This window comes from Rhinichthys klamathensis, unplaced genomic scaffold (assembly GCF_029890125.1).
Source record: "Rhinichthys klamathensis goyatoka isolate OS25496 unplaced genomic scaffold, OSU_Roscu_1.1 h1tg000170l_1, whole genome shotgun sequence".
Taxonomy (NCBI): domain Eukaryota; kingdom Metazoa; phylum Chordata; class Actinopteri; order Cypriniformes; family Leuciscidae; genus Rhinichthys; species Rhinichthys klamathensis.
Genome location: NW_026606701.1, coordinates 1,968,972 through 1,981,927, shown reverse-complemented (window position 1 = coordinate 1,981,927; position 12,956 = coordinate 1,968,972). Strand labels below are relative to the sequence as shown.

The window sequence follows — 12,956 nt, the reverse complement described above, 5'->3', positions numbered from 1 at the left end:
CATATAGTCCACAAGACCATAAAAATAGCTGAATTTATAAAAAATAAAAGTGTGTCATTACTGGATGATCCACAATTGTTTTGTTTTTTTAAATGATGTTTGTTCTTGAGTCCCTTTTTTGTCATGAGCAGTTAAACTGCCCAATGTTCTTCTGAAAAATCCATATTTGCATATTTGAACCCTTTCCAGCAGTGACTGTATGATTTTGAGATCCATCTTTTGAACGGGGACATTTTATTTGTCTTGAGGACTATATGTAAACATCTTTTTTTTTAAATATCTTACTCAGGACAGTACTAAATAAAAAATAACATAGATTTTGTATGACCCCTCTCATTTTGTTAAAATTATTCACATTTTCAGATTCTGCAAGGAGTTCACAAACTTTCAAGCATTATATTAAGTATATTCTTAATATATTTTCTTCAGTTTCTTCTGTTAAGTGTGGCTCAAATGATTGTCAGAATTTGCTCACCTTTGTGGATGTTGCAGAACATAATATGCATTATTCAATAAGCACTACACACATTGCATACTGTACACCTCATTATTTATTGCACTTGAATGGTAAAACAAGCACCATCCTCAGTAAGGGAAGATGTGTGTCCAACTGTCCATACAACCTGATGTCAAAAAGGACCTATGGAATGTGGTAATTAACCTTATGAGGACCAGCACTTAGTGTGGAAGCAGCATCCCTCTGCCACAGCTGAATGTGGAGAGCATCTATTCCTGAACAGCAACAAATGACCTCAGTATTACTGCCACAGAAGTGCTAGAAACACAAAAGCAGCTCAACAGCGAGCCTGAAGATGATACCTTGATCTTAACAGACTGCGGTCCTTCCAAAGTCTCTGTGAGGTAGTATCTCTTGAGGGTTTGGCCTGTGACTGTTTAAGGCTCTGTTGGGAAGCAGGTGGACTCTGGAGAATTTCCTCCACCTGCTGACGGCGATACACATGACCTAGCATGCAGAGTTTAAAGGTCATACAGAAGCCATTTTGTTCACCTGAAGTTTACCTCTGTTTCAATGCTCTGTAACCCCCTTAAAGGAAGTAGTTCAACAATCCAGTCATGTTTAGCAGCGTATACATGTGTGAAACGAATTATTTAATAACAGCACCTGTTTGGCAGCGAAGTACTGCTGTCTTTTCCTTAATCCTGGCTCGTGACTGAAGAGACAGAGGGTCCTCCAATGTTGGTGTGGAAATCTGCACAAAAGCACATGCTAAGTTGACTAAAACTTGATTGAACTCTTCACCAAAGCAATTACATATTAATGCAAGGCTTTAGTTGTGTAACTATTCACATAAAAAAGAAGATGATATGACTCACTTTGTGATAATGTGGTGAGTTGAAATGGTGCAGGAAAGGGTTGTACTCTAGGGGATCATAACTCTCTAGAAACACAAAACCCTAAAACACAGAACACATTTTAGTTTTTAGGGAGATTTTGGAAAACATTATAGCAGGTTTTCATATTTTGTTGTTTATTCTAAAAATCAAGTTATTCCATGACAACAATAGGCCTAATTTACTGTAAATTTTTTGTAACCCTAAATTTACATTTTAAATCTATATTTAATTTTATACGTGTTTTTTATTAGCATTAAATTTCTGGCCTGTAACAATAGACTGAATTAAAAAACAGTATTTTTTTTAGGTCCGTGTATCATCCGATCATTTGATTTCCAATTTTAAATGAAATAAGCAGAAATGAGAAAACGGTACCTTTATTCGTTTTTTAAAAAAAACTAAAAAACGAGATTTCGGCTTTATTTTTCGTTTTTTAGTTCACAGGCAAAAAACGAATACATGACTTCAAAATTCGTTTTTCACACGTGGGCGGTCGTGAAACGCCCCCCTTCCGCTGATTGGTCAAGTAAATCTGAGCATGTCGTCATCAGTCATCGCTCAGGTCTGTTCAACAAAATAATAGTCCTCAATGGTCCGTGTATCTTTTGGTCATTTGATTTCCTGTTTGGAATGGAATAACGAGAAATGAAATCCAGCTCGTTTATTCGTTTTTTTGTTTAGTTTAAAAAACGAAAAATTAGATTTTGGCTCGATTTTTCATTTTTCGTTTGTGGTTTACAAATCGGTTTATGGGTTCGATATTTCATTTGCACACGTGGGCGGCGCTGAAACGCCCCTTTCATCTGATTGGTCAAACCGCTCCGCCTTCAGTACAAGCTTTTCTTTCTGTCGGGCAGAATAAGAGTATTAATAAATGCACTTTAATAAAACAATGTCTGAAACCACCACTCACTGTTAACTACGCACAATATTTGAAGCAGAAATTTTGCTGGTAATGGGGGCTCTGCGACCCCAGTAACGTGAGCCACAGTAGACCTATGACAGATTATTTTAGCATTTCCCATTGATAAATACAGTGCAAATAGTTCCGTCTCTTTGGATAAAAGGGAAGTGGAAATAAAAATCAATAATAGGCTGAACTGTAACATGATAATATGTTCATAACATTTACCACTCTCGTCTTTTATTTACATCAAAAGGTGTGTGTGTGACATGCACAGTATATGCCTAAATAATTTTGAAAATTGAATAGAAATAAAGTTTATATTTATAAATGTAAGGATAGGCTATAGCCTACTCGGTTCACATGAAAAGAAAGAGACAGAAAAGAGAGAAGCTAGAATCAGTGAACGTACAGAACGGCTACTTTCAAAATTAGCAGGGTTTGGGATTAATTAAAATCATGACAGTTGAAGAGCACGGCATACCTTTAAAATGTTATTAGTTTTATTATAAAACGAATACAATTTTATTACATACTGAATTGGTCGATGTTTCTCTGAGTTCTGTTTATTATGTTGGCTTGAGAAAGCATATATTTAAACGTTATTATTATTATTATGAGAAATTGACTCCGCCTAGAACTTTAATGCTTCACCAAACTCAGCTCAGACCTTCAGACTGGTCTGACTCGCTTATATCTTTTTCTAACTGGTCAGACTTACTTTCCCAAAAAAATCCATTGACTTGCGTTATCTGAGCAATGGGCGTAATACTTAATGCTGTCCACTAGAGGGGGCGACAGGATAATACGTCTTTCTACTCTTTTCCTGTTTGCATCAGTTTAAATGACAAATAAAAGCATGAATTTCATTCATAAATAGGCCATATCTGTGTATGAGAACAAGCTTTACATTTCAAGCTGTAAAACTAATTAAAACTTGAACCCTACTTCAAAGTTTGCCACTCTATAGTTTCTTTTAAGATATTGTTAGTTTTTGCATTTAATATTAGTCCATCTGGAACTTTTATTTGTCATGAGCTCTATATTTTAAGATGTACTAGAAAAAATATGATTCAACAACAAAAACTCTGTTTTAACTCGGCAAATGTGTTTTCCTTTCAAGGCTATAGCCTACAAGTTAGCCTGCTTTTTGCCATGGCTTGCCATACTGCCCAGAATAAACTATATTTTCTCCACACGAGATGTTTAAAAACCCTGCATGTAGTTTTTGTGAAGACGAGCGCATATCTTACAATATCTTACAAAGGTTCTATCTATCTATCTATCTATCTATCTATCTATCTATCTATCTATCTATCTATCTATCTATCTATCTATCTATCTATCTATGAAAAACTTGAATGCAAACATTTATGCACAAATATATCTTAAATAACAGTTTAAAAAAAGGTGGTCTGCTATATTTCACAAAGGAAGATTGTGTGTTATACGAGAAGGACATAGCCTACTGTAAAATTAGCTGGTTTACGTAAAAATGCGGATTGATCATTGCACAGTTATTCCAGACGCCTCCCGGTGCTATTCGTATTGGAATTGTGTAATCACAGATTATGAACGGATGTTTTACACAACAACAAGGATATCTTCCCATTGGGTTTTCATGTTTTATGGGAACTTTAGACATCATGATTTTTATACTGTACAAACTGTGTTATCCCCTAACTCTAATGTAACCGTTATGGGTAGGTCATCTACGGACATCTAATGTTACGGACATATTTTATCATGGTACAGTTCAGTTATTGATTATTTTTTTTCCACTTCCCTTTTATCCAAAGAGACGGAACTATTTGCACTGTATTTATCAATGGGAAATACATCATGCTAAAGTAATCTGTCATATAGGTCTACTGTGGCTCACATTACTGGGGTCGCTTGCAAGTCGCAGCAGAGTTACGTGACCAGCAATATCTCTGCTTCAAATATTGTGCGTAGTTAACAGTGAGTGGTGGTTTCAGACATTGTTTTATTAAAGTGCATTTATTAATACTCTTATTCTGCCCGACAGAAAGAAAAGCTTGTACTGAAGGCGGAGCGGTTTGACCAATCAGATGAAAGGGGCGTTTCAGCGCCGCCCACGTGTGCAAATGAAATATCGAACCCATAAACCGATTTGTAAACCACAAACGAAAAATGAAAAATCGAGCCAAAATCTAATTTTTCGTTTTTTAAACTAAACAAAAAAACGAATAAACGAGCTGGATTTCATTTCTCGTTATTCCATTCCAAACAGGAAATCAAATGACCAAAAGATACACGGACCCTCAATGGTAATCTACCCATTAAGGATGTAATTTGTCTTTTTGAAAACCCTAACAAATCTTTAGAATCTACTGGTAACTTCCTTATCCTTGAGGCAAACTTTTACTTTCACAAACAAAGGTTTCTTAAGAAAATTCCTACTTTTAAAGATTTCTTATGTGAAGTAAAATATTTAATCAAATCACTAAGAATAATTGATAATAGAAAATTTACATCTTTTTTTGAAGAAATATAGAGATAGTTTATGTACCATGATTAATATCTGTTTGCTGTTTCTTTTTTTCTTCTTTGTTTAGCTCTTTCCATTTTTGCGCTATGATTGTGCTCGAATGAGTTTACTTGTTTAATATATACATTGTTGGAAATGTTTTAGATTTCTAAAAGATGTGTGTTTGCACTGTTGTAATTTTTTTAATTGAGTTGGGCCAACTTCATTTTAGAAAATTTTAATTCTAAATATTAATTATTGAGTTGAACCAACTTAATTTTTGAAAAATTTAATTGAGTTGGGCTGACTCAATTTAGGAAAATTTTAATTCTAAATATTAATTATTGAGTTGGGCCAACTTAATTTTAGAAAATTTTAATTCTAAATATTAATTATTAAGTTGGGCTAACTCAATTTTGGAATTTTTTTTTAATTCTAAATATTAATTATTGAGTTGGGCTAACTCAATTTTGGTGATTTTTAGTTCTAAATATTAATTATTGAGTTGGGCCAACTTAATTTTGAACAATTTAAATTGAGTTGGGCCAACTTAATTTTGGAAAATTTTAATTCTAAATAATAATTATTGAGTTGGATCAACTTAATTTTGAACAATTTAAATTGAGTTGGGCCAACTTAATTTTAGAAAGTTTTAATTCTAAATAAATTAAATTCGTGTGGGGTGTGGGGTGTGTGGTGTGCGTGCGTGTGGGGTGTGCGTGGTGGTGTGTGTGCGTGTGGTGTGCGTTTGTGTGGTGTGCATGTGTGTGGGGTGTGTGGTGTGCGTGTGGGGGGTGTGCGTGTGTGTGGGTGGTGTGCGTGTGAGTGCCTACCTGTAATTGCGTGTGTGTGTGGAAAGTTAGGTAGAATTAGTTAGCAAGCTAGTCTTTGTGTGTGTGTGTGTTTCTGTGTATGTGTCTGTGTGTGTGTGTGTTTCTGTGTATGTGTCTGTGTGTAAAATTAGGTAAAAAGTTAGGTAGCAGCAGAAAGTAAGGTAGAACAGTTAGACTATAGCCCCTTTCACACAGCGCGTTGATCCCGGGAAATTGCCAGAACTGTGTGAACGCAAACACGACCCGGGATTGATGCCGGGATCGATGCCGGGTTGGGGACCTAGTAACATTGCCGGGATCAGTCCCGGAACGCGCGCTGTGTGAACAAAAGCCGTAACCAATGCCGCGTCCTAATGATGACGCCGAAGTAAAGTGAAAGCAGGCTAGTGAAACGGTACGTAATGCGCTAGTTTATGATCGAATCAGAGAAAAAAATGCACAAGCGTGGTTTCTCCAGAGAGAAATCGCAGCTCATAAGCAAACTATACACGCTGCTGAGACATTACATGTCACATCGATGTCACGTGTCTTTACGGGATTTTTACGGGTTGTGTGTGAACGCACTCTTTGATTCCGGAAAATCACTGGCAGTGTGAATGAACCAAAATCAAACGAACCCGGGTCAAATCCCGGGTCGCTTTATCCGTGTATTTTCCGGAATCTCTGTGTGAAAGGGGCTCAAGTGTATTAGCATGTAGATACAATGGGTTATCCCACCAGTCACTATTGTTGCCGGTGACATGTTTGTGAGTTCTATGACCACATTAAACAAAGTTGAGTAATTGCAAAAGCATATATCAATACTAGACACCTTAAACATGATGTGTACCAAAAATCTATGTCCTATCTTTATGTTAACATACTTTACTAATCTTTTCTTTGGAAGCTTTCTTGCTGCCATCCTCTTCTCTTGGCGCAAACAGGAAATAAACAGCCCTGGTCATGTGACAATTTACAGTAAACATGCGACACTGCACATATTTCATTGAGACCCTTTATTATTTCAATATCTGGAGAAATGCATTGATAGATCATTCAGTAACATTTTTATAGCCTTAGGAATGAAACATTTTTTACGGTCACTGTTGTGACCGGTGGGATTAAATGTTATTGAGTTGGGCCGACTTAATTTTGAACAATTTAAATTGAGTTGGGGCAACTTAATTTTCGAAAATTTTAATTCTAAATATTAATTATTGACTTGTGCCAACTCAATTTTGGAAATTTTTAATTCTAAATTTTAATTATTGAGTTGGGTCAACTTAATTTAATTGAGTTGGATCAACTTAATTTTGAACAATTTAAATTGAGTTGGGCCAACTTAATTTTGGAAAATTTAAATTTTAAATATTATTTATTGAGTCTGGCCAACTTAATTTTGGAAAAATTTAAATTGAGTTGGGCCAACTCAATTTTAGAAAATTTAAATTCTAAATATTAATTGAGTTGAGCCAACTTAATTTTGAACAATTTAAATTGAGTTGGGCCAACATAATTTTTGAAAATTTAAATTCTAAATATTAATTATTGAGTTGAGCAAACTTAATTTTGAACAATTTAAACTGAGTTGGGCTAACTCAATTTTGGTCATTTTTAATTCTAAATATTAATTATTGAGTTGGGCCAACTTAATTTAATTTACTGTAACATGTAGCCAACATTAAGTAGGCCCAAATTTTCCCACTGATTAACTTATGACAACACCAGTGTTATTTGTTAATGTCTTCTGTAGATTTTGATCTTTATAAGTTGTTATGATAGGCCTATATTTTTAATGAAAACACAATTAAAAAAACCAACAACTTTTTATTACCAAATATACTATTAATAAGACGGGTGACCCAAAATACCCATATTATAACAAATAAATAAAAAATATTTGGAAATTGCCCTTTAAAACGAAGGCTCAGTTTGTGGTTTTATTGTGAAAACAATAAAACAAAGGCAAAGTCACTTATATTAAACTTTTTTTCTTTTTTTTGTTAACAGAAGTTATCTTACCCCCTTTAATTGCCTCCGCTATCATCCTGTCAATCATCTGTCTCATTCTCGCGGGTCGCGGCTATGATTACAGTTTCAGTAAAATTTTATTTCACCATCATCGGTACCCACCCTCAGCCGATTGGCATAATTACAGTATTTGCAATGACCATCCCGTGTCCAAAACGGAGCTTATACTGTCTAAAAGAAAAGTTGTGACTGCTGACTGAACACTGGTCTGTGCCTCACCCGCTCGGCGCTGTCCAGCGCAGCACCACACAGATTTAACTCTGCACAGCTAAATAAAACAGGCTGGTGGTAGACTAATATTTAATATTTCTGTGAAACGCGTTAAGTTGCACAGAAGAAAGCCCAATCTAGGACCTGCCCTGTACAGTTTAAGAAGTGGTAGTAGAGGACTATTATTATTTATTTTTTATTAAAAAAAATTACAATAGTGCAAACACACATCTTTTAGAATTTTAAAACATTTCCAACAATGTATATATTAAACAAGTAAACTCATTCGTGCACAATCATAGCACAAAAATGGAAAGAGCTAAACAAAGAAGAAAAAAGAAACAGCAAACAGATATTAATCATGGTACATAAACTATCTCTATATTTCTTCAAAAAAGAAGTACATTTTCTATTATCAATTATTCTAAGTGATTTGATTAAATATTGTACTTCACATAAGAAATCTTTAAAAGTAGGAATTTTCTTAAGAAACCTTTGTTTGTGAAAGTAAAAGTTTGCCACAAGGATAAGGAAGTTACCAGATTCTAAAGATTTGTTTGGGTTTAGTACATCCTTAATACACGAGGTTCTTGTATACAAACAATACCGGATGCGCGCGCATCCAGGAGGCAAAAAAACGCTATCTGTTCTGCCGAGTTCTGTAAAAGAACATTGCAATTAACGTAGATTTCGCATTGTTTGTAATTTCTTGTTGACTCAATAATAAACTGCAATTTCAGAGTTGAATCTTGTTTGTGTTTCATATTAATATAACATTATGTAAAACGTCCAACTGTTTACGAATCAAAATCCGTGCGCAAGCAGTGATGACGTCGCCGAGAAATCCATGTATGGGTAGATTACCGTTGAGGACTATTATTTTGTTGAACAGACCTGGGGTGCGTTTCCCAAAAAGCATCGTTAGCCAACTATGGTCGCAAGTTCCGTCGTTACCAATAGAGTTCAATGGGAATTGCGACCAACTTGCGACCATAGTTGGCTAACGATGCTTTCGGGAAACGCACCCCTGAGCGATGACTGATGACGACATGCTCAGATTTACTTGACCAATCAGCGGAAGGGGGGCGTCTCATGACCGCCCACATGTGGAAAACGAATTTTGAAGTCATGTATTCGTTTTTTGCCTGTGAACTAAAAAACGAAAAATCAAGCCGAAATCTCGTTTTTTCGTTTTTTCGAAAAAAAAAAAAAAAAAACGAATAAAAGTACCGTTTTCTCATTTCTGCTTATTTCATTTCAAATTGGAAATCAAATGATCGGATGATACACTGACCTTTTTAGCATTATTGACTCAACATTCATTACTGCATTGAAATTCCCCTGATAAAGGGTTACTATGAAAGTGTAGGCTACTATAATGTTGTGACTGTGCTGAAATGGCCTTTATAACACAAAGTGCATATAAAATTACAGTGCATTGCTCCTGTAACAGCATGCTTATGCTAATATCCATAATGTTATACGGTAACCGTTTAAGGTTATACCTTAGCATTACAGTAGTTGATGTAGTGTGCATGCATGCTCCTTATCTTCTGTGTCTCATTGTAGCTATGGTGTGTAAAGTGTTGCTCAATGCTCCGCTGTATTGGCAGCCACACACTCTGTGTCCAGCGCTTATAGAGCAGTTTACTTTTCCTCAAGTCCAGTGCGTCTCTGTGAGTGAGGTAGTGATCCAGATTCTGTACTGACACACGCAAACACAAATGATTCAGAGGTAACAGAAAGAATCACATCTGAAAATATTACCTTTATGAATCCAGCCTCAGTCTCCAGCAGTGGCTGTGTAATGGCATTAACTTCTTGCTGTTCAGAGTGTAATTGTTCCTGCAGGCGAACAGACAGTCGAGTTGGTTGAGTGTGCACCATTTATATAATATGTTTGTATGCAACTGTGGCTGTACCAGTAGTTGTTTTTTGGAGCTGAGAGAAATGGTGTGTTGCATGTCATCTGCAATCTTTGTATGTATCATTGTGCTGGTTGGTCAGAGCTTCATTCTCTTTGTAAATTCATTTCTGACAAGTTCACTGATTTATGAATGTCATTTGAAGACACTAAGGGCACAAGAACAATAACATTGGCAAATGCATAGGTTTATGGCACCGTTGGAAATTTTGACAGCCAAAACAGTCTGACGTTCTTGTGCCACAATCATTACTCATGAAAATGCATGCAAAGTTGCAAACCATAGTTTAACTATAACAATCAGTCTAAAACCCCACCCAATTTGAAGCAGTACTAAACTGCAGTGGAAAAGCAAAGCGAGCCGTGCGGAGTCGAAAAGCGCCATACATGGGAACAAACATGGAACTAATCAACATGAAGAACTACAACGAACTACAAACATGGCATAAGAAACAGGAAATACAACAAAGGTCCTGACAAGACAGGTAATATATAACATTTACTTACAAAGCATCATATTAACCCTCAGACGGTCTTCGTTTCGGAGTCACATCCTGGGCCTTCCCGGTCAGAAGTGACCGGACACCTAAAAATGAAACTTCCTCCATCCCAGTAAAACCAATGCAATTTATTTTTGTTCTATAATATTTATTCTTTTTAATTTAGTATTTTGAGACAATTTGATTGAACTTATTAATATTTATGCAATATTTATGGTAAATTTTTTACCATTGAAAATAATGAATTTTTTATTTTAATTTTTTATTTATTTTTCTTCTATGCAGTATTTTCGGTTAAAATAGAGACTAGGCTTTCAGAAAAAAATAAAAAATAAAAAAAATAAATCAATTTATTAAACATAAAATTAAATAAATCATGTTATTGCATGGGTTTACCACTAGATGCCTGTATAGCTCTAAATGGAGATGCTTGTGAATTCTAGTTGTTTTTGGACCAAATTACTTACTTTTAAGATGTGGATTGAATGTATTTTTTTTAGAAATTCTCAAATAATACTTTTTGCCAAGGTTTATAACATTTTATTAATTATTATTTTAATAATTTTAATAATTATTATATTAATTATATATATATATATATATATATATATATATATATATATATATATATATATATATATAATATATTAATTATGATTATTAATTATGTTATGTTTTTCACTCTTGATGTTTTAGAGTTTCACCCCTTCATTGCTGAGCACTTTTTTCTTCATCGTGGCCGATTTGTAGATAATTTTTGTGTTTTTGTCAATTTTCCATTCATTTCCTATGGGGGTCATTTTTGACCGAAGACCAAAATCATCACTATTTTTTTTACGACCACTTAGCATGCTCGGATCATGAACTCAATTTTTTTGTGTGTTCACATATCTAATGCCAGAAAAGTCTCCAAGTTTCGTAATTGTAGATTGTGTGTTTTTGTAAATTTCCCATTCATTTCCTATGGGTCGGTCATTTTTGACCCGAAGACCACAAGTGTGACTATTTTTTTTACGACCACTTAGCATGCTCGGATCATGACTTCAATTTTGTTTTGTTTTCACATACCTAATGCCATAAAAGTCACCAAGTTTCATAACATTCCGATGAAGCTTTTTAGAAATTCAAAACAGAAAATTTTCCGGTCATAAATGAACGAAAGACCGTCTGAGGGTTAAGACATTATTGGGAGATAAAAAGTGATAACTGATATTATACATTTTATGTTAGTATTCTGCTATAAAGTTAAGATTTCTTTGATTTACATTAAAAGCTATCAGAATTTCATCAATATAACATAAATAGGCTATCAGCAATTTCACAAATTTGCATATTTTTGCTCAGTTTGGGCATCTGAATAAAATGAAGGTGTTTCTTTCCTCCTCAAGTATCTAATGAGCCTTATAAGCCTGATATATCAAATATAATACTTAATTAAACACGAGCAAAAACATTTTTTAAAGATTAAAAAAAAAATGTTTGGTCCAAAGTTTCAATAAACTGTTCCGTTAAAAAATAGATTTTTCTATTTATTATTTCATATGTATGATTTGAACATATTTCCTCAATGTACGGGCACAAAGACATTAAATGACTAATATTAGAAAAAATAATAATAATTTAGAACAACTAGTCCATTTACTACAATTTTAAGCCTAATTTGACTTAAATAATAAGTATTGTCTCTTCATGTTACGAAATACAACGAGACTAACATCATCACGGGTCGGGTCGAGTCTTATTGCAGTTGAGCTCAATGAGTCTGTAACCTGAAGTGCAGCATCTAATTCCCCAGGGTTTTCAACACAGAACACCATGACACCACTCTGTACATGCAGCTATTGTGAAATCCAGAACTGTAGCTGACAGACTCCACCTGGCAGGACCGACCATCCAAACATCATCTGAATAACCTCGAGTAGACAGTTAATGGTCTTTTACTTTTTCTGAATGGCAGCTGAAAAGCAAACAACATTCAAGTGTATTTTCATGCAAAGGTGCCTGTACATATCCTTAAGACAATCACAAAGTTAGGAACGTTCGCCACCATAAAAAGGAACTTGTAATAATAACTTTGGCAATAGACCATATGCGACAGAGAAACAAGCGCGAAGCCATCTTTATATTTATGTGTTTGAACTTCAGTTTTTGCGGTAACTTAACGTACCGTTAGCTCAATATAACTTACCACTTGGTAAAGTGGATTTACTTGAAGATATTATTACATTGTAGCCTAATGTTTGAAGCGTAGGCTATGTCATACCAAATGCCAATTTGTGGACTTTACTCTAACCCTACTCGTCTATAAAGTTTATGAACTGCAATATTAATCGGTACATATTTAAAGTTGATAGCCTACTCACTGCGTCGTCGAAACGATGCGAGCTCTTTTTTCGCTTTTCCGCGCGCCCCCTTGTGTTGCTATGGTGACGTCTCTCAAACCCAAAATTCGTGAGCGCGCTCCCAGTCCTTCAGACATGTGCAGACACGTTCAAAGCTGGTACAAAAGGCTGAGGCACAGTGAAATGATATGTATAGTTGATATGTATACATAAATGCATATCTGACCACTTAATATTTCAATGTATAACTATAAAAGTATGTAGGCTATAGATTTACTAATGGTACCTTTTGGTGGAACAGATGAAGGAGGATCGTCGACTCAAGATATACAGTGTGTATTATTCATACTTACATGTATGAAAGGTGCTTATCATATGTTGTAAAA

At 34.8% G+C, this 12,956-nt stretch overlaps 1 protein-coding gene across 1 annotated transcript; it reads right to left on the bottom strand.

Moving 5' to 3' along the window:
- Window positions 1-533: 533 nt before the first annotated feature.
- Window positions 534-9,971, bottom strand: fam228a (family with sequence similarity 228 member A). Its single transcript, XM_056259874.1, has 7 exons — window positions 9,727-9,971; window positions 9,572-9,649; window positions 9,310-9,504; window positions 1,336-1,416; window positions 1,124-1,211; window positions 820-964; window positions 534-732 (listed from the first exon to the last, which is right to left on the bottom strand). The coding sequence occupies exons 1-7, from the start codon at window positions 9,793-9,795 to the stop codon at window positions 663-665; spliced, it is 726 nt and encodes a 241-aa protein (XP_056115849.1). The 5' UTR covers window positions 9,796-9,971; the 3' UTR covers window positions 534-662.
- Window positions 9,972-12,956: the final 2,985 nt, after the last annotated feature.